At 42.5% G+C, this 25,903-nt stretch overlaps 1 protein-coding gene across 3 annotated transcripts in view; it reads left to right on the forward strand.

Annotated features, from left to right (window-relative positions):
- The first annotated feature begins 187 nt into the window (after positions 1 to 187).
- LOC111160532 (TATA-box binding protein associated factor 5 like) overlaps positions 188 to 25,903 on the forward strand; it is a 28,373-nt gene continuing 2,657 nt past the window's right edge. Inside the window, exons 1-4 of one of the 3 annotated variants that reach the window (XM_022523699.1) lie at positions 188 to 255; positions 10,370 to 10,514; positions 13,074 to 13,178; positions 20,766 to 21,490. In XM_022523699.1, the coding sequence (XP_022379407.1) occupies positions 10,373 to 10,514; positions 13,074 to 13,178; positions 20,766 to 21,490 (972 nt within the window). In that variant the 5' untranslated portion in view covers positions 188 to 255; positions 10,370 to 10,372. Of the gene's footprint in view, positions 256 to 614; positions 1,060 to 10,369; positions 10,515 to 13,073; positions 13,179 to 20,765; positions 21,491 to 25,903 lie in introns of those variants that run through there. The other 2 variants (XM_022523698.1, XM_022523700.1) reach the window with 2 other exon arrangements.

Genomic DNA, 25,903 nt, shown 5'->3' on the forward strand with positions numbered 1-25,903 from the left:
GAGGCGCCTCGCCCATTGGTGGAGACGGTTGCGCGTTGGAGGCCCGAGCGGCCCACCCCGCGGCCCGCTCCGTGTCAGTCAGTCATGGAGCGGCCGCCCAGAGCCGCCGCCGCGGGGGCGGCAGGGCGCGGGGCGCGGGGGCCCGGCTGAGCCGGCCGTCGGAGCGAGACTCTGCGGCAGAGACGACGGAGGCGGAAGCGACACGATCGCGGAGGCGGCGGCGGCGGGAGGAGCCGGAGCCGCCTGGGATGTTCAGTGAGTGCGGGACGCGCGGGCGGGGGGGGCCGGGGGGGGGGGTCGCGAGCCGGGAGCGCGCGGGCGGGCGGGGGCCGGGAGGGAGGGAGCGCGGGCGGCGGCGCGGCGGCGCGCGGCGAGGCCTAGGCGGGGGCGCGCCCGCTGCTCCCGCCGGCGGGGCGGTGGGGGCGGGGCGGGCGGGCGGGGCCGGCTGTGCGCGGGCGCGGCGGCCGCGCCTCCGCCCTCGGCCTCGGAGTCCCAGGCGGCCGCGGGCGGCGTGGCCTGCAGTCGGCAGCTACACCTGGAGGGCTCCGCGTTCCTGCTCGGGGTGGGTCCTGCCGGGGCGGCTGCCGGGCACCCGCCGGGAAGGGGTCCTGAGCGCCGGGCAGCCGGGCAGGAGCTCAGGTCCGATTCTCCTTTTCATTTAAGGAAAAAGGAAATGCCTTTGGCCGAACTCGGGATTAAACTTCGCACATGGTGATTGCGGGTGGCTGGGTGTGAAATCGACCTCTACATGTGACAGGGGAGATCTCAAGTTAGACGGGTCGTTGCTAGAGGATCCCGACCTGCAAGGTTGCCTTCGGGGTGGTTTAACTCCTGACAGCAAGAGATTTGTGCGCTTAGGCGGTGCTCGCGAAGCTCTAGGGCTTTTGAAAACGTGTTAGGTACGGCGCCGGTCCGAAGTCCGTGGATGGGGAGAAGTAGTGGTGTCATTTTAGACTTACGGAAGTGGAGCGCTTGAAAGCTTCGTGCAGTCCTCCCATCAGTTGTGAAAGTGTCGTTATACTGCGGATCTCGCAGCTTGTGTGGTTCTGGAATCAGAAGGTAAGTCTGCCGATCCCATGCGGCGTTCGTCTTAAATTACCTAAACTCGGACCTTGCAGATTGAAATCTGGGAATGGTGACTCCCGCGAACAAGCATTTAGTTGGGTGCTGTGTCGGGAGGAACCGTGAGGGCGGAGTTTGTCTTCTCTTGTGATACAAGTGTGTGACATACCTGAGTTGTGGCGTGGAAGGAGGACAAGGCAGCCGTTCCCCAGCCTTGCTCACAGCCCCGCTTGAAAGTCAGAGCAGGAAGGGGAGTTTGTGCCACATCTTTAAACTCCGAGAAACTTAATGTAGTGCGTGGGGTTGCTGACTGTCTAGAGCTAAGGTTGAAACCATGTAACTATCCGTGTAACTATCTGTGAGCCTTAGTTTCCTCTTCTGTAAAACCAGGTGATGGCTGCTGACTTCAAAGTGGATCTTTTAAAGGCTACCACAGAAAGAAATAATGAATGGGAAAATGCCTGGTATATAGAAAACACTAAATATTAGCTGTTGTAATTTCCTTTTTGGGAAACTACCTTTTAGATTCCTTGTAGGCCTAAATATTTTGTGTTAAGTGGGAAGCCTGTACTAACATTGATTTGTTTTATGAATTACAAATTTTTCTTGCCTTGAAAAATCAGTGTTAAACTAGGATACCAAAGGGTGGGCTTACCTTGAGTTTTTTTCTTTTTTTTTTTTTTTTTCCTTTGTCATCAAACAATAAATGAGGTTATTGTGTCTTGGGATAGTTTTGTTGCTTCTGCCTATAAACATGAGGTTTATGTGTGCTTCTGTCACTGTGAAGCTAGGTAAAGGCCTCACTTAACTTCTCAGCAACTAGTTGGGGTGGGGGATAGTTTTTGCAAACATATGTCCTTCATAACACCTGTGAAGGACATCTTTGGAGAAAGAGACAGGGTTTTGGTTTTGATGATTGATTTTCACTGGAAGGGAGCCCTAGGGATCCTCTGTTAAACCAACATTACTCAGTGGATAGTACTAGAAGTCCTTGCCAGCCTCCCTTCATCTTCTCAGGTGGTAATTGTTCTACCTGTAATTATTTGGATCATTCTCTCAACGAGCAACTGGTAAGCCTTCACTATTGTCAAGAAGCCTCTGATTTAATGTAGAACCCTTTGGGCAGTAGGACATTGCAAAGGGTAAGAGTTCAGACCCTGAAGCCAGATGACCTTTCCATCCTAGCACTATGGAACCTTGGGACTGTGTCTAACCTCTGTGGGCCTCAGCTTTCCTGTCCTGAGCATATGACCTAGCTTAGAAAGCTGTTGAGGTATACAGGAGATAATTTAAGCGCAGCCGTTAAAATAGCGTCTTACCAGTGGCATACACTGAGTAAGTATTAGTTATTGTAGTGGTAGTGTAGGAAGCAAGTATTATGATAAGCAATGAGACGAAGTTGTTCCTGGATTCAGTGGTGGAGGAAGCTGAACTGAGCTGGGAAAAGACTAGGATTTACCCAAGTTGGAGTGCCAGTGTAGGGGGCACCTCCAGTTGCTGGAGAGGTCTTGACCAAAGCCCCTGAGATGAGAAAGTGGGTGGTACCTATCAGTTAAGTTAACAAAGGTGTGTCAGAGTAACCTCAGAATGACACAAGGGAGAGTGAATTTTTTATCCTCCACACGGATGGAGGCAGTAGAGTTTTGAAGCTGAGCAGATGCCATCAGATTAGTTTTTTGGAAAGATTGTGTCTGATTGTGCCTGCAGTCATGTGGGATTGGTTTAAAGCAGGGAAGGCCCATCCATCCACTTGTCCTGGCAGCTTTGTATCTGCCTGTGACTCGAAAAGGAAAATGACTGCTTAGCAGAGACAGGCACTTCATTCCAAATCTGGAAGCTTAGAGAGCATTTACAGAAGACATGAAGAAATCCTTAGCTCATCCCAGGCAGCCTTCCCTCTTAAAAGTTGGCTTCAAGGATATACTGTATATACCTGTTTATAAGGCAAAGTGCCCCCCAAATGTATACCTCTGTAAGGAGAGTGTCACCACGTGTTCAAGTCTCTCCTATTACAGGGCACTCTGAGTCGCTTTTTTTTTTTTTTTTTTTTTTTTTAAGATTTTATTTATTTATTTGTCAGAGAGAGAGATGGAGGTAGGCAGAAGGAGAAGCAGGCTGCCTGTTGAGCAAGGAGCCTGATGGTGGACTCAATCCCAGCACCCTGGGATCATGACCTAGCTGAAGGCAGATGCTTAATGGACTGAGCCACCCAGGCGTCCCTCAGTCACTCTATTTTAAACAACACGTTGCTGTTTGGGAAATACATATGGAGTGAAAATAACTTCAGTTGATGTGAGTTTGATATATTTATCCAATCAATCAATATAGTCAGTGATGAACTGAAAAATGTTCTGCCCTCCTGAGGAGGTGTTGATGGCTTTTGTTGGTTGAGATTTCCAATGAGAGCATCATGTATGGACTCAAGAGGTTCTCTGTAATAGCTGACTTGGTAATTGTGGCTCTAGAAAATGGAATTTGATCCGAGTGGCTTAAGTGACCATAGAGACATAATAAGTAGAGGATGAAAGTGAATAGAGTAAAATTGTTTTGTGAATTAATATATAGCATTACATAACGTATTTTTAAATATATGTAAGTTAATAAAGGTTATAAGCAGACATTTGACTGTTTCCTCTATAGTCCTCAAAGGTTTTTTTATTTAAATTAACCCCCAAAATTTCTTCTTAATTTTCTCATTGCAAGCATATCGCTGTCTTAGGTTTGAACTTAACCTTTTATTTGGATGTTTCACAGAAATTGACTGCTGAACTTTCTCTCTACTGGGACACATTCCCTTTTCTCATTTTTTAACTTTTAGAAGGTTTAAAAAACGTTGCATACTGGCAAGGTTTAGAAAACACTGTGGAGAATTTCCATTCATAATTCTTTGTTCAGCAGTCAAATAAGATACTCGTCTGGTAAAATGTATTGAAATGTATCATAGTCACAGTGATTGGTTGTCATAGAGGGTAGTTCTGTTTTACTAGCAAAATACAGCTGATCCGTGAACAACACAGGTATAACTGTGTGGATCCACTTATACACAGACTTTTTTTTCCATAAAGACAGAACAGTACTGTAAATATTTTCCTTATGATTTTTGTAACATTTTTTTTCTCTAGCTTTATTTATTGTAACAATACAGTACATAACTCTTAAATAAAACGTGTTAATCCTTTGTTTATGTTATCAGTAAGTCTTTCAGTCAACGGGCTATTAATAAGGAAGTTTTGGGGGAGTCAAAAGTTATAGGCAGATTTTTGATGGGGGGCAGGGAGGGTCACTTATGTTGTTCAGGGGTCAACGGTACTCAATTTCGGTTATTTGGTAATTTAGTAATGAGACATGTTTACAAAACTTTGTCAATCAGTGTCTTTGGGCTAAAACGCTAGTACATTAGTTTCACAAAGTAATGCCATGCTTTAGCATTGTTGTCTAGTACAGTAACCGTTGGCACATGTGTTTACTTAAATTTAATTAAAATAAAAATTCAGCACTAGTCACAGTTTAATTGCTCAGTAGCTCTGTGTGGCTGTTGGCTAGCATATTGAACAGTGCAGACTTAGAACATTTTTATTGAGGAAAGTCCTATAGGACAGAACTACTCTAAAATGAAAAATTAATATCATTCTACTTTGGGATGCATGCATAAATCACATAAATGTTTTAATGTCAAACTGTTTCCTAAACCTGGCTACATTTGATTCAGTTTCATGGAGAAAGATTAACATAGGAAAACATATTCCTCCTAATTCTCTGAGAACAAAACGTCTGTTTTTTCCATCTACAACGGTGTTCACAAATAGAACACATATGAAAGTTTTCTTTCTGAAGTCATAGTAAATAATGTAGATATCCGTTCTTGTGCCATACTCTCCTGTGTTACTGAGATTTTGTGTAGGGTTTTTTTTTTTCTGTGCTGTTAAACAGTATTAAAGCAGGAATCAAATATTTGTGGCTCATAAAAATTCAGAAAGATCAAGAATTCCAAACAGAAGCTAGACAACCCTCACTTTATTTTTTTTTTTTTTAAGATTTTATTAATTTATTTAACACAGAGCAGGCACAGGCAGGGGGAGTAGGAGAGAGAGAAGCATCAGGGAGCCTGTGGTGGGGCTCCATCCCAGGACCCTGAGATCACGGCCTGAGCCAGAGGCAGACACTTAACTGGCTGAGCCACCTAGGCGCCCCAACCCTCACTTTATTTTTAACGTAAGTAAAGATAAGAAAAACTCTGTTCTCCAGGAATTCTCCTTCTATCTGGGCAAACTAAGGAACAGTGATGGCAGGATTGGACAGCCTGCGTTGGGACAGGGCTGGGGAGCAATTTTAAGCTTGGTAGTAGCATAATCAGATTTGTCTTCTACCCTGGCTGCATTCTAGAGGGTGCTTTAAGATAGGGCTAGAGGTGGGAGGATACTGGAATATTCCAGTCAGGAAGTGATTTGTGCTGTCACATCACAGCAGTGAAGATGGGGTAGCAGCAATGGCCGCAAGAAAGAATTCTATGTGGAATAGAAGGAGTTGGTGGCCTCTTAGAAATGAGAGAGAGAGAGATGAAAAGTCTTAAGATGATGACTGGGGTTTTTGCTTTAGTGATAGATCATGGCCCTGTCAAGCTGGCTATGAACAGTAGGAGAAGGAAGTGGTTTTGAAGGAAGATAATAAATTTGAGCATGTCGAATTTCAGATGTTTGCAGCACCTACGTAGAGATGTCCCTCAGGCTCGAGCTCAGGAAGGTGGTCTAACTAGAGATGGCGTAAGTCTTGTGTGAGTAGCATGATGATGTAGGGAATGTGAAGAATGAGAAACAGACCAAGAATGGGAGAGGGGGAGCAACCAAGGGAGCGGAGTTTCAAGGGAGGAGGCACATGCAGCAGACAAGAGACCTGTGGAATAGAGTGGAAAAGTGACTGTTTGATTTGGCAAGAGTTGAGGAGTCTCGGGTCTTAGTAAATAGCCTGCCAAGGGAGGGGGCAGGGTCAGTTGACTGGATAAGGATACGGATAGTGGGGTGGGAAGCTGTCGGGAAGGAAATGAGTTAGTGAGAAAAGACTTCTGGAACATGATAGAGGCCCCAGGTGATGTTAGAGAAGATCAGTTTTAGTGGCATCCGTCTGCCTAGTTGGGTGAGTTCTACTTCTCTCCTCCCCCCTCCCTGCCACAATACCAGACCAAAACAAATAAAAAACTCCAGGTGCTATGTTACATCCTGAGCGCCTAGTTCCAGGCATTGTTCTCATTCATGCCATTTATTTCTTGGGACACCATTAGAAAGAACACAGCTTCTAGTTCAAGTATATTCATGTCAGTCTGTGAGCAAAGATCAAATGTGAAAGGCCATCATAATGTTAAAATTATGTTAGGTGTTACTAAAACTGAGAGTACTGTGTCTCATTTGTCACCTGTGATTTATGTTGTTACAAAGATAATTGAATATACTTCATTATGATTAATGCAAAAGCTGGCTTTTTAGGTCCTCTTTAGAATGGCCTTTTGATAGATACTACATCTAGACTTCTGCAAGTAAAGAGAAGAGAACTGATGTATTTGGGCACCTAGTATGCACTTTACATGGCATCTTATTTAACAGAAAAGACAATCATTTTTATCTGTTTCTAACCATAAATTTATAATGGGAATACATTGCTTCAAAGCACAGTCGCTGTCAGTAGACTCGTTCGGGGAGCTGATTTGAGAATCAGGGTGGTGAATTTGCCTGGATGCATTCCGAATTCATACATGCTCAAAGCTGCCACCTTACCCAAGAGGTATTGTCCGTGTAGTATTCTATTAGCATGTAATGGAATTGTGTAGTATTTGGCCTGCTTAGCCCTTCCCACGGTGCCCTGGGAGTCTTCTCCTAATACCCTCCACCAACACACACGTTTGAACATGCGTGGGCGGAGTTAGGATGCAGTCTGTAACCAGTCAGAAATTTACTTGGTTGCAGTCCCGTCTTATCATCATCTTTAGAGTGTGCCTGGGTTCCAGGCGTCTTTGCTCGCGGTATTTCTGTAGTTAAATATCAAGACTGTGACTGGGGTTTTTCCTGCACAGTTGTTACTTTGAGACGGGAAGATGATCGTCCCTTGATTTTATGTAGCAACTTTGTTAAAGTATTAGTTAAACAGTAGGCAGCTCTTGATATGTGAGAAATAGATACATGTTGTGTCGGAATTCTTTTTAATTTCCAGAAATACTACTAATATGACATGAAGAGAAAGGTATGTGATCATGTATTTTTACTTTTAAAGTTAAGATATTATGTAAATTGAAAATCATGGGAAATCCTAAAAATTTTAACAAGGATATAGTTATATCCAAACTTCATTTAAATTTTAAAGATTTCATAATTGTGGGAAAAGCTAAGCAAGTAACTGGAAATTGCAGTGTTAGTGTCCTGTCTGAGTCCCGAAAGACAGGTCTATTTTAAGGAGGTTTTTCCCCCCCCTCATGTGTCCATTTATGGATATTAGTATTACAGAAATCAGAAGGGGGAGGGGAACTGGTTTCTCCACAGAACTCTTCATTATTTATTTATTTCATTTGAAATATGTGTGCGTTGGAATCAAATCCACTTAAGTCCATTGGGTCATGTCTTTGGTATTTGAGTTGAGTGTGGTTATAAAAGAGAGTTAATGGCAGCATTCCTGCTCTGAAGGTCCTTGGTCCTACAGTTGGCTCACCACCCACCCTCGGGGAAGGTCCCTTATAAATGGTTTGGATTCTGAGAAACTGCCATTTGGGGCAGCTAATTTGGACAAAGTCATCAGAATCAGTATTTATAAATTAATTTCTAGCAATCCCAAATATGGCCAGTTTTTGCTGTTGTTCATTTATTCTCACTCCTGTTTACTTTTCCTTATCTTTCATACCTTTATGCCTCCTCCTCTGATGCGCATAAACATTGCCCTGCTGTGAGGTCAGCGTGTCATTGCAGGGTCTGTTCTCTCTGTCAGTTGTTCTGTATCTTTCCCATGTGTGGTTTCTTCCTGTTAGAGAGGCGATCTCTTATGCCCATCTTATTTGGAGCACTGAGGGACACACATTGATACAAGCATGTATTCCCATAGCAACAAGAGATTGGCAGGAGGAAATCTGAAAAAGTGTTAGTCTCAGCTAAAATACGAGGAATTGGGCTGCTTTGGAAGAGTTTGGAGACTAGCAGCTCTTGAAGTTAGATTAAGAGCAGCTTTAGCAAGCATCATGGGGGGACGGGAAAGGCACAGGATGGGGCCGTGGGAGCTGGTTGGATTTGACTAGTCCTGACTTGGGGCCAAACTGGGAAGGGGCAGTATCGTCACCGTCTCTGTGTACATTCATTGTTTTTCTCTAAATTTAACATTGAATCAGACTCTCCAGGGCTGAAATTATTTATACACACAGTTATAGGAGGTTCTTAGGTATAGCCAGGTTAGAGAACCATAGAGAATCACTGATACAGTGAAAATGATACACCACCAAAAATACTTAATAGTAACCACTAGAAAACAATTATCTGCTTTCATTGATGGACAGATGAATGCTTGGAGCAGGGATTGCCAATCTCAAAGTATCAAAATCCTTGTGTTGGCAATAAAAAAAATCTTAATTTAAAAAATAAGTTAGCAATATAGTGAAAGACTAAGACACCAAAACTGAGTGAGGCAAATGCTACAGTAAAATGGTGGTTCAGTCTTGGGAAATTTATTAGTAATTTTCATTGTATCACTGTCAACCATATCACACCCAGTGTCCCTCATTTTTATTTTTTAGCAAATGTTTTGTACTTTCTTTGGTAACCCAAAACTGAAATGCATAAATAATTTAATTTTTCTAAATACAGAGTTTAAAATAACATTTATAATATCCTAACATTTATATTTTTATATAGATATTTATGTTTTAGTGTGGGTATGTTCTGCCTTCAATGTTTGCTCTGTTGTAGGACTTTTAGGAAATTGAAAAGTAGATATTCAGAGTATATTTTAAAGGGACTACCACATCAGTTTGGAAAGAAAGAATTATTTGCAAATAATTGTGGAATAATTTGTTGCCCAGTGTCCGTGTAAAACGTGGCCATTCGTCACACGTATACACTAAAAGAAATAGCAGATGGATAAAAATTAGATACAAATAAAATTTTTTGAAACGTTTAAAGAAAAAAAACAGATTGCTGGAATAGGGGGAATTTCAAATCTTAAAAAGGAATGGAGGAAATCCCAAAGGAGAAGGCTAGTGCATGTCATTGAAACAGAAAACTCAGACACACCAGATAAATTACCAAAAGCAGATCTCCCACTCATAAAATATTGGGAGCCATTGATTGAGGAAAGTTACTTCAATGGGGACAATCACATGTGTATGAATAATGTTGCAAGCATTCCATTTTTACATGACAGAAGCAAATGTAGAAAATTTATCCAGCTGTCATGGGTCACCCAGATGTCAGTATCCTTTACTCATGGCAGAGCAGTGTTTGAGACCTGTGCGACCTTCAGGAGATCCTCTTCTTCTTGATCATCAATTGAGTCGTCAAGGAAATAGTCCTTTTTGAGGGGAACCCTCAAATTAGCTTAAATGATCAAAAAAGTAATTGAGCCCTGTTTGGTGCACTGCCTACCATTTTCTTTTCCTTTCTTGTATGAATTGTGAGAGCTATTCTAACGCACGTACATACCCTCTCACCATTTTGATGCTTTCCTGCGCCTGAAGTTACAAATAAAGAGTGAGGGTGGTAAATAGTGGAATTACAGCAAAGACACATTGCTCAGATCGTTGACGTAGTGCTGCCAGCCTTTTCCTTTTAGGAAAAACATAGCATTCTTTCCTCATTGTTAACTGCTCACTTTCTCAACATCCTTGTATCCAGTTCCTGAGTTTCTCGGATCTTTGATTTTCGTATCGCCTCCTGCCTGCTTTTTTTGGCCAGCTCACTGCCAATCAACACCTCTCTCCTGGAGTCAGGAGGAGAAGTGAAAGGCTCCAGAACCGACCTGGTCCTGTTGGCTCGTTGTTACCAGCTCTAATGAAAAGTTCCACAAGAAGGATGGAAATCGTGGTGTTAAATGAAGTTTGGGGGTGGTCTGTGCGGTTTTAGTCTCCATAATATTCCTGTGTTCCACAATTGAACTTGACCATATCACTATTGAGAAATTAGATACATGAGAGAGTGCACCAGGATAGGAACTAAGACACTTGCTTTGCGTCCTAACTAGGTCACTGAACTAGCCATGTCTTTCTCCACTCCTTACTTGACCCGTACGTCCTGGCTGGGTTGGGTCATCTCCCACGTGGCTTAGCATTCTGTGGTTCCCCCCGAAGGTCATGAAACGAGTGCGCACCGAGCAGATTCAGATGGCAGTGTCCTGCTACCTCAAACGCCGGCAGTACGTGGACTCTGACGGTCCCCTGAAGCAAGGACTGCGGCTGTCACAGACTGCTGAGGAGATGGCAGCCAACCTCACAGGTAACACGGGGGGGTCCTCGGCGGGGGCAGGCTGGAGCAGAACTCAGGCAGAGGTCCGTGAGAAGTTACTTGCCCTCCTCTTCTGGAGAGACCTGCACCACATGGTGGTGCCGGCCCTCAGAGATGCTATCTTTCCTTCAAAGCCACTTCTAAAAGCCTCCTGTCATAACCCATCCTGCCTTGGAATTCTCTGCTTTTCTCTGTATCTGATGTTATGCGCAGCTTTTCCCCTCTGTGAGCTAGTATGCCACAAGAGCCGGAGGGCCAGGGTTTCCATCGTGTCCCTCCCTGTAGCCTGGAGCCTTGCCCACAGAAGTCAGGTTTGCTGGGTGAACAGTACTTTGGGATCAGTGGTCGGAAAGATTGGCATCCTAGATATGTTCCTGAGGTTTTTAAGATTTGCTTTTGGCCTTTGTTTTGAAATCAGATTCTTTTTTAGAAAAAATGTGTCTTAAATCTATTTAGAACAACAAATAGTTATTACTTCGCTATGTTGTGAGTTCAGTTTTTACATGATATAATTTTTTTCTGTTGGATCTGAGTACTGGAGATTTTGCCAAAAACAGATGGCCACAGTGCTTTTCAGGTGACTGGGAGCTGCTTTAATGGCTGTATGTGGAGTTCAACATCACAGAGCTTTCTCCAGCTTGGCCCTGGGTCCTCTTACCTGCTCTGACCAGACTCTTCTCTCTCTCTCATTCCCATACTTCCTTTTGCTCTTCTAAGTATCCATCACCACCTGCTTCATCCCGTGATGGTTCCAGCCCCCCATACTGGTAGCAGCAGCTCCCTCTTTTCCCCCTTAATGTCTTCAGGGTCATGAGCCCAGACCCTTCACACTCTAAGGGTGTATTGCCATTGCCATTGCCATAGGAAAAGAATGATGGGACAGTAAAAACTGAGGATGTCCTCAAAGGTGCTTTCTGACTCCCCCTGTGACAGTAGAAGCAGCCCAGTCAGGCATCTGCCTTCTTATTCCTTTTTTTGGGGGGGGGGGGTTTATTGAAAGAGAGACACACACAGAGAGAGGGAACACAAGCAGGGGGAGTAGGAGAGGGAGAAACAGGCCTTCTGCCCAGCCGGGAGCCTGATGTGGGCCTCAATCCCAGGACCTTGGGATCATGACCTGAGCTGAAGGCAGACGCACATCTTCCTGCTTCAGGGTGTTGCTCTGAGTTCTCACAGGGCACGTTGACTTCTCAGCCGATCCCCCCTTTCTGTACATGTTATGTTGTGGCAACCTCAGTCCTGCAGCATAAATTTCATTCCTACCTCCGTTTTCTGTCTTCTGAAATGTGTTAATGTTTCATCCAGATTATTAAAGATGGCTTCCTCGGTCCCCAGCCACCTTTCCCCAATGCCCCCTTACCCCCGCAGAAAGGGTAAGGGAATGTTGTTTTTCTTTTTAGAAAGCATAAACTCACAAAATGGACATGAAGTGCATGTTTACATACTGTATATCTGAATATTGAGACCCTGCCTTCTTCCCATGTCCCGCTCCCTAGAACACTAGTAGCTAGTCACAAATCCATCAGGAAGGTAATTACAGGTTCTTCCCTGGTGACTCTGACCTGCCCAAGAGAGAAGACCTCTAAAGACATTGACATTGGGAAATGGCCTATGCAGGTCATGCTGGGTGATAAACACACGGAGTTTCCATCAGCTCTGTAGTACCTCACCTTCAGCCACTTAAGAACCCAACATACTCACTGTGAGGAGGAGACGTGGCAGAATCAGCGAGAAGCAACTTGAGTGAAGCAAGGAGCCAAGAGAAGAAAACTTCAAAAATACCATCATTGATAGCCTTGAGCCAAGAAGAAAATGCTATTTTTAAAGAAACAAAGAACATTGGGAGAACAGCAAGAAATGTGGTAAATTTAAGTAAATGGTAGTAAAGATGAGAAATCAGTAGAAAGGTTGAAAGTTGAGGAAGCGGATCAGTTCAGGGATCTAATCTTGCCATAGTAGGGGTCCCAGGCCACGTGGCTGATTCAGTTGGTAGAGCGTGTGACTGTTGATCTCTGGTTGTGAGTTTGAGCCCCATATTGGGCCTAGAGCCTTCTTGAAGAAGAAGAAGAAAAAGGAGGAGGAGGAGGAGGAGAAATAGAAAGGGTCCCTGAGAGAGAAAACAGCGAACCAACAAATGTCTCAGAACCAAGAGACATGAATTTTTGTTGAAAGGGCCTGCCTGAGTGTCCATGGTTTGAAAATAGACCTACAACGATTCACATTATTGTAGGATGTCAAAACATGGGGTCAGATGCTTTCTAGTATGTCCCTTGTGAACTTACGTACATGTCCTCTCTCATTCAACTTAATCCTGTGCTTTATACCTTTTCATTCCTCCACTGTCATTTCATTTTGGGTATCAGGAAGGAGAGGGGATACGTGTCATCACTCGGCCATATTTAACTAGAAGCCCCACCGTATTTTGAAAGTCTACTGAAATGTCTGTTGCTGCTGATGCATATACTTAACACCACGTTCCATCCATCTTGCCACATCCTGGGTTAATAATTGTGTTTCCCATCCCCACCTTATGTATCTTTTCCTCCTCAGTCCAATCAGAATCCGGTTGTGCCAACATAGTGTCTGCAGCCCCTTGCCAGGCAGAGCCCCAGCAGTATGAAGTACAGTTTGGACGACTACGGAATTTTCTCACTGGTAAGTGCTCAGCACTAAGAACTTCCTCTTATCGAGAAGGAATCATGCAAGTTTCCCTCAGAACCTACTAGATTCCAGGTCGGGTGTACTGAGTGCAGATTCAAAGGTAGTTGAGCACAGTCCTTGCATTCAATCTTACGATCCATTGGAACTCCTAGGAGAGTTAAGTCACGAGTTACAGTTGGCAAGGGCTAGGGCTCCCGGTGTTTTGTCCGCAGAATGCCCACAGCTTGCATTGAAGTAGTGAAAGTTAAATCAGCCATGTAGAGAAACATCCTTAAATGCAGAGAATTTGAAATGTACATTGAAATCGCTATTAATAATATAGTACATCTCAAAATGACCTTTTCCTCTTATTTCCCAAAGTATGAGACCTAGTCCTCATGAATCAGCAAGACAAAAAAAATTAGAAGTAGTTTAGTCCAGTTTGTGGCTGGTGTAATGACCACTAAAACACAAAAGCAATAGATAGGGGTTCTAGTCAGTTCTTCTATCTCACTGTATGACTTTTTAAATGAATCGCTTTAAAAAAACCTAGTTGTTTAGCATCTCTGGGGCCCTGGTTTCTTCCCCGGTGAAATAAGGCAATTCAAAGGTACAAGCAAGTGATTTCATCCAGGCCTGGGATAACGGATTATAATTTTAACATTGGAAAGATTATTGCAGTGAGGGAGATCATGTTGAATTCAGATTATTAATCAAAGTCCTTTGTTGAGTGCTTTCTTCATACAAAACACCTTGAAGTGTAAGAAATACAAAACTTTCTGTGCCCTCAAAGGGTGGAGAGTAATTAGCAGGTACTGGTTAGTGGTAAATTGTAGTTAAAACACTTTGAGGTTATTTCATTTTTCTTTTTTTATTTGAAAAAATCCTCAGGGTAATAATAAGTTTTAATGGTAAAGATGTATGTGAGACACACACACACACACACACACAAAGATGCATATAAGGCAATCAGTGTATAAACCACAATAATATACTCAGTCTTACGTCACTTAAGGTTGTCCTGATTTTACGTGACCCTCATAATCTGAATTTTTAAAAGGAAAAATTCCACATTTTCTGTATTCTAGGGAAAATGGCCAAAATGTTAAGAAGTGAGAAATAATGGTTACAAAATAAAACCATAGAGAGGGTTATCTTATCTGCCTCAGAGTTACTGAAGTGATGGAATTCATATGAATCATGTTAAATTGTTATAAAAATGAAAAAATCGTGAAGCTTAAATATTTAGCAAAAAAGAGTCTATTATATTTAAACTGAAAAGAAGGAAGTTCTATTAAGATCCTCATATCATATGAATGTTAAATATCTCAGAACAGTGATCAGCTGCTTTCCATCTCCAGTAAGGATAAAAAAAGAAAAATTGAATTTATGGAAAATTTTTCATTTAGAGGTAAGCAAGAACTTGAAGATAACGCATTATGTAATCACTGGCATTGGTGTTTGAGGCTTTAGACAGTTTTATTTTAAAATTTTTATCTTTAGATCTTTAGAAATCTTTAGGAAGCCATTTTACTCTGTTTTTAAAATATAACTATGTTCATTTCCCCATGATCGATTCTTCTCTGCATGCTAGAGTTGAGGAAGCCGGTTTAAGAAGGAATGCCTGGCTTCTCTCACCCTTTCTCTTTCATTCACTCCGCCGGTGTTTATGTCAGGCACTGACTGTTTGCTGGGCTAGATGTTGCAATAGAGCATATTGATGCGGAGCCTGCTGCCTAATGAGGGAAACGGACAGACGCATAAAGCTCGTGTATCATAGTAGTGATGCCCTCCATGTACTCATGCCATAAGTTGGCTCTTGTCATAGGCATGACTGACTTTCATTACGAATGACACCCATAACTGTAGTGACATACCAGTTTTTGTTTATTTTTTTTATTTTTTTTTAAAGATTTTATTTATTTATTTGACAGAGAGAGATCACAGGTAGGCAGAGAAAGGGGTGGAAGCAGGCTCCCTGCTGAGCAGAGAGCCCAATGCGGGGCTCGATCCCAGGACCCTAAGATCATGACCTGAGCCGAAGGCAGAGGCTTAACCCACAGAGCCACCCAGGTGCCCCTTATATTTTTTAATCCGTGAAGCATAGTAGTTATAAAATAGACTCGTTGGAATAATTTATTACAGAACTGTGATTACTTTTCACAATGAAGGATTAATACATTTAATTGATCACTAATGTGATTTATCCTGGTGCAGTTTTCTGCTTAAATTTATTTCTTAAGGGGGGCACCTGGATGGCTCAGTGGGTTAAGCGTATGCCTTCAGCTCAGGTCATGATCTCAGGTCCTGGGATCCAGCCCTGTGTTGGGCTTCCTGCTCCACAGGGAGTCTGCTTCTCCCTTTGTCTCTGCCCCTGTCCCTGCTCATGCTCTCTCTTTCACTCACGCTATCTTTAAAATAAATTTTTTAAAAATCTTTTAAAAAATTTTTATTTCTTTGGGTTCTTGCCATTTTTCTTGAATATTTAGTAAAACTCTTATTGTAGAATAGCTGTTGACTCCTTGTGTCTGATGATGCCGGTTTTTTCCTAATATGTGGTACTTTCTTTAGTCTTCTCTCCTAATTTCCTCCCCTCAAAACTTCAAATTTCAATGAATGGTAATCTATTAACCTTCTCCTTTGTCTTGTTTCAAAACTGAGGAAGTTGTCTGCTATAATTCTTTAATCCAGTGGGCCCAGATTATTTAGAGGGGTAAATAAATATTTTGTCGGGTTTTTTATTCGTTTTTTTTTTTAATTTATTTATTAATTTATTTTTTAGCAAGGTTTATTAAGTGATAACAAAGTGATAGCCCAAAGCTCCCGAGGAGGGAGGGGACCCGAAAAGGTTGCCCTGTTTTTGTGTTTTTACAGACTGCTTTTCCTGGATTATTTTTCCCTATCCTCAGGCCTCTGAAGAGCAGTCAGGCAAGTCAAATGAACAAGAATTTCCTGAGCACCAAGATAAAGTGTAAGATACAGTCATTAATCTAAATAGGGAGCAATCTAAGAAGGCTAGAAGTAAAAGTTTTTAAATAAAGTTCAAATACGGTGGAAGAGTTTTCACGGGCCAGGATGAGATCAGTGCTGAAGTTTGTACGAGAGGAACTGTGGAATGAGAGGAGAACATGGTTTGGATGGAGTATCAGAGAAGGCCCTACTGAGTTTCAGGAGGAGGTGGAATTTAAGTCAGTGTTTGGGTTGGATTTCAGTAAACTGGGGAAGAGAAGTAGGAAGATTCGGGGTGTGTGGAAAGACGTGAGCAAAAAGGCAGAGATTCTTTGTGCAGGAGCAGCGAAGGAAACACCTTGTTGAGAATGGGGTTTTCTTATCGGAGATAAAGCAGCCACACCGGAGCCAGGTTGAGGAGCGATCTGACCATCAGGCCTAGGAGACAAGTCTGAAAGCAGTGGGATGACTAGGAGGTCGGCCCAAAGTCCACTGCAGTACTGGAAAAGCGAGCTGGAAAGGACCACAGCTCAGCAGTGCTGTGCCCGTGGAAAGCCAGGTCTTGACTGCATACTTAAAATTCCCAAGATAGACTCTCCACGGCTCAGGATTACAGGGGAAGAGTTGAGGATAACTCGGGCTCTGTGACAAATGGGGGCTTAAGCTACATTGAGCAGAAATAAATCAGGTTGTTTTTTACATCATTATGATGGCGGTCTCCTACTGTATCACTTGCAGTAGGAAATTGGAGGTTAGTATTTAAGAGAAAGATGTATCTTGTGATGAAGAACTCAGTATCAGCTTCATGGAGGCACAAATGCCAGTTTTAGGATATAATTATCTCAAAGGAAGATACGAGGAAAATAAGAGTATCTCAGGCTGTAGTACCTTAAGTTTGTCTTTCCTCTGTAAGTTTTCTGTGGGTGAGAGATTCTGTGAGCTCACCTGTTGCTCTGGGCCCTTTTCTTCAGGAGGCATAGTAGGAAGAGCATAGACTTTGGAATCAAGCTGGGTGTGAGTCTGTGACCCTTAGACACTACAATAGTTGTCAGGTGTCTGGATCACAGGAAGCACACGCTCAGTGTTCATCCTTGAAACGAAGTGAGTATTTGAGGGATGAGAGGAGGAAGAGGGGCCCAAAAGGGAGGGAGGTAAAGAGTTGAGCTGGGTAGTGTGACGTTTCAGAACAAAAGACAGGGGTGTGGGGTTAGTGGGGTCAACCCTACAGAGACAGGCAGGAGAACAAGAACTGACAAGCTTGGTTTCCATTTAACGTAGTGTCCTTTTCACTACTAATTTCTACAAATTCTGTGAAAAACTTCCTCTTACACCACCAGCAGAGTGTGGCACTAAGTAGAAGTTTGTTACATAGCCGGTGGCTATAGATGGATAGAAGGAAGGAAAGGCGCACTTTTCAGAGGACATTTTACTTTTGAAATCAGAAAAAAAAGTATTTCAAGCAAATACCTTTCAGTAAAATATAAAACATGTTACGGTTTCAAGGAAATGAGATTAAAAATGAGAATTAAGCCTTATGTGAGTCTTTGTTCCACATCATGAATATGTTGATCAAAATTTTATTTTATACCTGATATGCTGTTCTCTTCAGACAAGAGAGAACAATTAAACAATTTTGAAACTGAGCTGAAACAGCAGTGAATTACAGTAAGTTTAAAGTAATGCAGCCCTATCTCTTGGTGGCTGGGTTGCTTTTTTTTGTTTTGGGGTTTTTTTTTCCCTAGACTTATTAAACTAAAATGCCTCATATTTTGAAAAAGAACCCTAAAACTAAGATTTTAAGGAATTGCAAATAGTCCTTCATTGTGTAATTTGTAAGGGTTGAGTTTTGGGGTTTTTGGTTTTTTTCATTAGTATTTTGGGGAAAAATTTTTTCCAAAGGTCTTCCAAAGAATTTTAGCATTTAAGGAAATACCAAAATCTGAATTAATCAGGATCCGCCATAGAAACAGAACCAATAAGATGTGTAAACAGAAAGATATATTTTAAGGAATTTGCTCATGTACTTATGGAAACTAGCAAGTCCAAAATCTGCAAGACAGGAAGGCAGCCTGGAGACCCAGGGAAGAGCTGCAGTTCAAACCCAAAGTCAACCTGCTGGCAGAATTCCCTCTTCTGGGGACGTCGGCCTTTGTTCTCAGAAGGCCTTCAGCTGATTGGACAAGGCTCATCCACATTATGGAGGGTAATCTGCTTTCCTCAAAGTCTGCTGATTTACCTTAATCTCACCTAAAAAATACCTTCACAGAAGCATTTAGATAATGTTTTAACCAAGTATCTGGGCACTGTGGCCCAGCCAAGATGACACAGAATTAACCACCCCTAAGTCTACCCCCAGTTCAATTTGGTACCCATCTCTATCCCCTTAAACCATACTTAATCTCCAGATAACAATTAACAAGGTCTTTAATCCACCTAACATTGTATAGCTCTCCTGGATACAACCAAAAATGCATGAATCCCTTCCCCAGAAGAGAAAGCAAAGTCCTGAGGTGATTTACTCTTCTCCTTGATGTCCTGTAACTCAAATAATATGGTGTAGCATTAACAGAACTTAAGTACTCTGAAACAAAGTAAGGGTAACTTATGTACCTGATAAGGGAACAAAGAAGGAAGGAAACAAAGATATGTGTAAATATATACACACACATATTCATAATAAAATAGGGAGGGTAACTTAAATAATTAGTCTTAGTTTCTGTAACTAGTCACATACTTCATAGCTGGTATTTAACTACTTTCTTCCACTACCCATTCTGCATTTTCTTTGCCTTCAGCAAACACCTCAGCTGGTCCTGGTTCTTTACTGGATAGGATGACCTGGATAGGATGAAACCTCATTTCTTTCTTTCTTTCTTTTCCTTTTTTTCCTAAATCTCATTTCTGAAGAGTCTTAGGCCGTTACTGGTCCTACCTGGATTCGATTTTTATAGCTTTCCAGTAACCTTAACCACAGGGCAGAATGATACAAAGAGATGCCCTGGGGGATCTCCTTTAGTGCAGACATACTCTGCCTTACCTGCTACCTTACTGGACTAGCAGTCCAGTGTCCCCTTGGTAGTCAGGATCAGTCACCCCAGCCAGCACCGTAACTCCCTTCTTGGCCTATTAAAGACATGAGGAGCCCAAAGTGGCCAGGTAACAGTCTTAAGTTTATTGGAATCATCATTGTAATTTAAGTTCATTTTCTAAATATGTCTTTGAGTAGGGACACATTTATTCTAAAATACACATATTATGCAATTAATTCACCTGCGATTAAGTGAAGTAGGGTATTAGGCAGAGAGGGCATGCTGGGGTCATTCATCATCAAATTGGGGAGGCAAGGTTCCCTAATGTAATGTTCCTGATTTTGAGCCATAGATGGATTCTTTTTCATGAAGGAAAAAAAAAAAAAATGCTAGCAGAAGTACTAAGTGCTGACTTAAAGCATTTTGATATTAATTTATTTAAATATGCACAAATGTTACGCAAGATATAAAATTTTTATGGTTACTGTATTTCTGTATGAAACCGAAGCAAAACCACAAAAGCAATAAAGTTCAAATTAACAGCAAGTGAATATAATGGATAGATTTTGCCAGAACTCGCCTGCTGCTCCCCAGGGTCATGGAGGCAGTCCCGATGGCTGTGACACAGCCTAGTCTGTCTTCAGCTTCCCAAGGCGCTTATGCCCTGCGTCAGTCCTGCTGCCCCTGCTGGCCTCTGGTGGAGTGGCTGCTGGACCTCTGTGCCATCACAGCTCCCCCCGCCCTCACATACTTGGGCGTCACATACACCTCTGTGCTTTTCTCACTCGCCTGTGGCAGCTAAAGCTGGACACTTGGGAACATCCTCAGTCACGTAGTCACGTGGTGTTCAAGTCTTAAATCAGTAAATGGCTTAGTCTTAATGACATGAATATGTCTCATTTGTAATTATCACTGCAGAAGAGTAGTTTTACTTTTTAGCCAACCTAATCAAAATGATTACACTGGCAGATATGGAATGGTTTTGGGTGAGTGTTGTCATCTTAGTGTTAGGGCGTGCCAGCCTGGGTAGCTAGGCATGTCCATGAACTCACTAAAATAAGTACTCTGCTAATCCTGTTGGATGATGGGGGCCAAAAGTAATCACAAAACAAAATAGAGCACTAAAATCGTATGTCAGTCCTTGCTTCATGGCCAGCCGAATAATTATGAATATGCCTTTGTCCATTGTTTTTAGAAATTATCCAACCAAAAAGTTTCTGTGAAGAACTCACAGTCTCCCAAGAATATAACTACGGACCCTCAGAGGTCTGTGCCTCCCAATCTGAGAAACACTAATGTGTTGGGGAGAAACCGTGAACCTTGAAGACCTGGGGACAAGCCGTGAAGTGTTGGGAGAACTTAGGCAAGTCACTTGCCCTCTCTGGGCATCGAATTCCCGATTTGTGGCCAACTTCCGGGCCCGGTTTGCTGGACTTCAGAGTCCCTGCTCTTCCTTCTTCGGTCAAAAGGCTTGGACTTTGAGTTTCCATAATTTTATGTTGGGCTTCTCTTTCAATCAGCAGTACTGACCAGAATGTGTTGTGTGATGGTGGGCTCCCCAGGAGGGCCACATTATTCTTTGAAATTATACCGATGATAAAGCCCTCACTTTTTTCCGTTATAGATTCTGATTCCCAGCATAGCCACGAAGTGATGCCTCTCCTCTATCCTCTCTTTGTCTACCTCCATCTCAACCTGGTCCAGAATAGTCCGAAGAGCACAGTGGAAAGTTTTTACAGCCGCTTCCACGGAATGTTTCTGCAGAACGCTAGCCAGAAGGATGTCATTGAGCAGCTACAGACCACTCAAACCATCCAGGACATCCTGTCTAACTTCAAGCTTCGAGCATTCCTAGATAACAAGTACGTGGTCCGTCTCCAGGAAGACAGCTACGACTACCTTATCCGCTACCTCCAAAGTGACAACAACACCGCCCTGTGCAAAGTCCTCACCTTACATATCCATCTTGACGTGCAGCCCGCCAAGAGAACAGATTACCAGCTCTACGCCAGCGGCAGCTCCTCTCGGAGTGAGGGCAGCGGCCTCGAGCCCACCGACATGCCTGCCCCTATCCTACAGAATGAGGCTGCCCTGGAGGTCTTGCAGGAGAGCATTAAGCGCGTCAAGGATGGCCCTCCCTCCCTCACCACCATCTGTTTCTATGCCTTCTATAACACAGAGCAGCTGTTGAACACTGCAGAAATCTCCCCAGATAGCAAGCTGCTTGCTGCGGGGTTTGACAACTCCTGTATAAAACTGTGGAGTTTACGATCCAAGAAGTTAAAATCAGAACCCCATCCAGTAGACGTGTCCCGCATCCACTTGGCTTGTGACATTCTGGAGGAGGAGGTATGAATATCATTTTTCTTCCCTACACCTGCCTTACTAATTTGCTTAGAATTCTTACCAAACATGACAGCTCTTGTGGAGAATGGACTGCATTATTTCCTCCATCGTATAGCTAAGGCCAGACTAATTCCCATGTAACCTGTAACCGCTGAATTCCTGCTCATGCCTAACCTTGGAAGAGATGAAAACTATGTTTAACGACATTAACGGAACATTATTAATGATTGGTCAGTCTTTATTACTGTCTGAATATGGATAACACTGCTAAGCCTAATTAAAGACCTTTAGCTAATATTAAGATTTACACTAAGTGTGTGTGTGTGTGTGTGTGTGTGTGTGTGGTGTGTGTGTGTACATTTATGCAAATATAAACAATTAGAAGTAGCATTACTGGGTCAGAGGATCTGCATTTTAAATTGTGATGAATATTGTCACTTGCCAGTCTCATCAGCGGTAACGAGAACACTGGTTGCTCTTACCCTCACCAGCACGGGGTGCTACCGGCCTGAGGCCAGGGCACGTCCTCTAGCTTCATGTGCTCCAGGGTGTTCCCCAGCCCCATTTTGAAAAGTGCACAGGAAGTGTAGTTGCTATTTTATCCATCAGTCAGTGTAATGATTTGGGGTGGTTACTGAAAAGGTCAGGCTGAGTGGCCTGCGTTTCAGGTCACAGAGTTGCACAAAGAGAGAGAAAATTGAACTTCACAGAGTTAACTTCCCCTGCAAGTGGCCCCACGAAAGCTGAGAGCGAGAATATTTTTGTCATCTCACCACTGAAATTCAGGTAGCTCTGCCTCAGGTTACTTTCAATGGAAAATTATTTGCACGGGGTAGAGAAATTAAGGAGTCAAAACAAAACAAAACAAACAAAAAACCAACATTCAAGTTAATTTCCACAGGTGACCAGGATACCAAGAATATTAGATGCACAAAATAAGCCCTTTTTTCCCATTCTTGTTTTCTTAGTCACCTTCCAGTAGCATGGTCCTTGAATTTTGTTTCTTGCGACTCTGACAATATAATTAGAGGAGTTTGTTGTGATGAGTAAAAGGCCTACATTCCAATGTACACACTTTGATTTCTAGGATTTTTTAGTACTCTCCATAATTTTTTTATTGCACATATATTTGAGTTTTAAAATTTGTTTTCCTAGGAGACAATTCTAGCCTGTTGAGCGTTCTTCACATACGACTGAAGGACACTGACATCATTCATTTACAACTTTCTGTAAATACAAGGAAAAATATTTTTCCACTGACTTTATTCCACTGACACTGTGTTTGGAGATTATTCTCAGCATTACAAATTAATATAAAGGAAGATAGCAAAGACAGAAAGGTAGATACAAAGAGGGAAAGAACATTAGACTAAAAAAAAAAAGTTTAAGATTCTATCTACCCTGTCTACCACTGAAAATTAGCTCTGTGACTTACTCTGTGAAGATTTCCAGACTTTGGAAGGTATGCATTTGAAGACCCAGAAGTAAAGAATAACATGATGGATTCCAGGAAGTGAGAGAAATTCAAGCAGGCTAGAGTTGGGAGGGCTTACATAGGGAGCAGCTCGGCACAGGCTGTACTCGGGATTATGATGGCCTGAGCTAGGGGAGTGGAGCAGGAAGAGAGTGCCCAGATGGGGGAGACAAGAGCTCTGGTGGGAGGTGCTGTTCCACTCCAAAAGAAGATACTTTGTTTAAGTATCTTCCTGATGTAGTCCCAGTTGTCCACATTGAAAGTACTGTAGATTCTGCTACAGTATAAATGTACTGCTTTCCTTGTGAACAAACTTTTGTTTCATTTTAGAACTAAAGTTGCGATCTTCTCATGTTGTCTAGGAGTTTCCTGTTTGGGATTTCTACATCCCCCACCCATTTTGTCATAGCAGTTTACAAAAGTTTTTGTTGTTGATGGGGTTCGGGGGGGGGGGGGGTGGTTTTTGGTTTTGGGGGGTGTTCTTTGGGTTTTTTGATTCGGGGTTTTTTTGGTGGGAGGGTGGGGGGGTGTGGTTGTTGTTCCCGATAAGGAACATTTTGAGGAAAAGCAAGGTACAAATCAGTTCTGGTAGTTAGTTTTTAATATTTCTTCAATGAGAATATGGACTTTTTGTTTTCCTTATAGAATTCACAATTAAAATAGAAACTCTCAGTGCAGAGGTCACAAATTCACATACCTGTAGAATCCAAGCAGGTAACTGTCAACATTTAAAGCTCCCTGGATCAGAGAGATGGTAGGAAGTATGAAACCTCATGAAAACCCAACTAAAAAGCCAGTTTGCAACCTCTACCTTAATCTTCCTGAAGGAATAGCGGCCGCATAAATTAGTGGATAAATGTTTTACTAGTGGGTATTTAAAATATTGACCAGACCTATGGATTCCATTTCTAGGTATCTACCCAAAGTAATTGAAAACATAAGTCCCCACAAAAACTTGTACATGAATGCTCATAACATCATTATTCATAATTGCCAAAAAGTGGGAGCAGCCTAAGTGTCAGCCAGCTGATTAAGAGATAAACAAAATGGGATATATCCGTGCAATAGAATATTGTTCTGCCATAGAAAGGAGTGCATCCACATGAGACATGCTGTGTTGTGGATGAGCCTTGTAAACATTGTGCTAACTAAGTAAAAGAAGCCAGCCACAAAGGCCCTCATGCTATATGGTTCCATTTCTAGGAAATATCCAGAATAGGCATATCCATAGAAACAGAAAGCAGATTGATGGTGGCCAGGGGCTGGGGACAGGGAAATAGGCAGTGACTAATGGGTAAAAGGTTCTTTTTTCAGGTGATGAAAATGTTCTGTAGTAGAGAATTGGTGATAGTTGCATAACTCTGTGAGTATACTAAAAGCCATTGAATTATACTTCCTAAAAGAGTGAATTTTATAGTACATGAATTATATCTCCATTTTAGAAAGTCAAAAACAGTAATCAAAAGCTTCTATGAGGGCATAAAATTTTTTATTAAGCCAAATAAAACTGGATCTACAGCACTGCCATATAGCTTCTGATATCTGCAACTTAAAAATATTTCTAGATTAACCTTTGAAATGCTATTAATTGGCATAGCAGTGCCCCTCCTCCTGCTAGGACCAGTAGCCCCCATCCTGTCTGAGACCCTCCGTCCTCTGTTCCACACTAAATGGAGTTGGAAATGAAGTCCAACTTTTACCATCGTTGATTGGTAACTATGTATTTTTAATATGTGAGCAACATGGCAAAACCACAGATACCAAATCAAGGATTTGCTCTTCGTTTCAGGTATGTGTACATGGTCACCCTCATCACTGCCCGCCTCCCACCCTCCTAGGCCAGCACTGCAGCACCAGTATTGGGTTCATGTACTGGCTAGTGAGCCTTCCCCCAATCCAGCAGTCTTTAAGTTTCAAAAGTAAAGAAGTCAGTGTTGTATAATATTCAGTTCTGTGATTTGTATATAAAACGGTCATGTAGGTCTGTGCTGGCCTAGAGGAATATAATGTGAGCCATGTTTGTAACTTTGATTTTTCTAGTAGCCACATGGAAAAAGTAAAAAGAAATAGTCAATTAATTTTAACAATGTATTTTATTCAATCCAGTATGGCCAAAATATTATTTCAACGTGTAAGCAATATTAAAAGATTATTAATGAAATCTGTTACATTCTCCTTTTTTGTCCTCAGTCTTGGAAATCTGGTGTGTTTTACACTTACAGCACATGTTCAGCTCAGCTAGTCAGTAGCCGCCTTTTCTAGTTCAGGCCACCATCATCCTTCCCGGAGAGAGCAACCCCCCACTTGCTTCCAAGTTTTAACCCAGCCCCAAGCCCAGCCAGATTTAATTTCTTTCAGTTCCATTGGAAGCTAATGTTGGGAGAACAGCCCAAGGCTACATTTCAGACCCCAAAAAGTACCCTGGAGCTGAGCTGAGGCACTCTGAACCCCCTAGTCCAGGAGCAGACATCTGTAACAAGTGTGAGATTTTTAGGGCCTCCATAGTATAAAGCAGGGCTTAGCAAACTATGGCACAGGGGTACAGAAGATAAGCTTTGGAAGTCTTTTTATACTTACTTTTCTTATTATTTTTAAACTTCTTTGTGCATGTTGTATAATGTACATAGTATGATTTATCATGACACGAATATACTTGACAAATTAAAAATTCGTGTTTGGGATGCAGGCCCATTACTCGAGGGTGTTCAGTCAGTTGTAGGGAATTTGGGGTTTTGCCCTGTGAGCATGGAAGGAAGGAAAGAGAATCTGGAGCTGGGCATGTGTGAATCAGCTGCTTGTTCAGAGTTTTAGCTCTGTGCTGAGGCCCTTGTGGGACTGGGTTGAGCCACAGAAGAAAATGTGGCTGGGTTATTTTAAGCTGGTCCTGGCAAAGAGCTGATAGCGATAGCCAGCATGAATGCTCTGGTTTCCCCATCTCCTGG

The sequence above is a fragment of the Enhydra lutris genome, unplaced genomic scaffold (genome assembly GCF_002288905.1).
Source record: "Enhydra lutris kenyoni isolate GAN:26980312 unplaced genomic scaffold, ASM228890v2 scaffoldscaffold76, whole genome shotgun sequence".
NCBI lineage: Eukaryota > Metazoa > Chordata > Mammalia > Carnivora > Mustelidae > Enhydra > Enhydra lutris.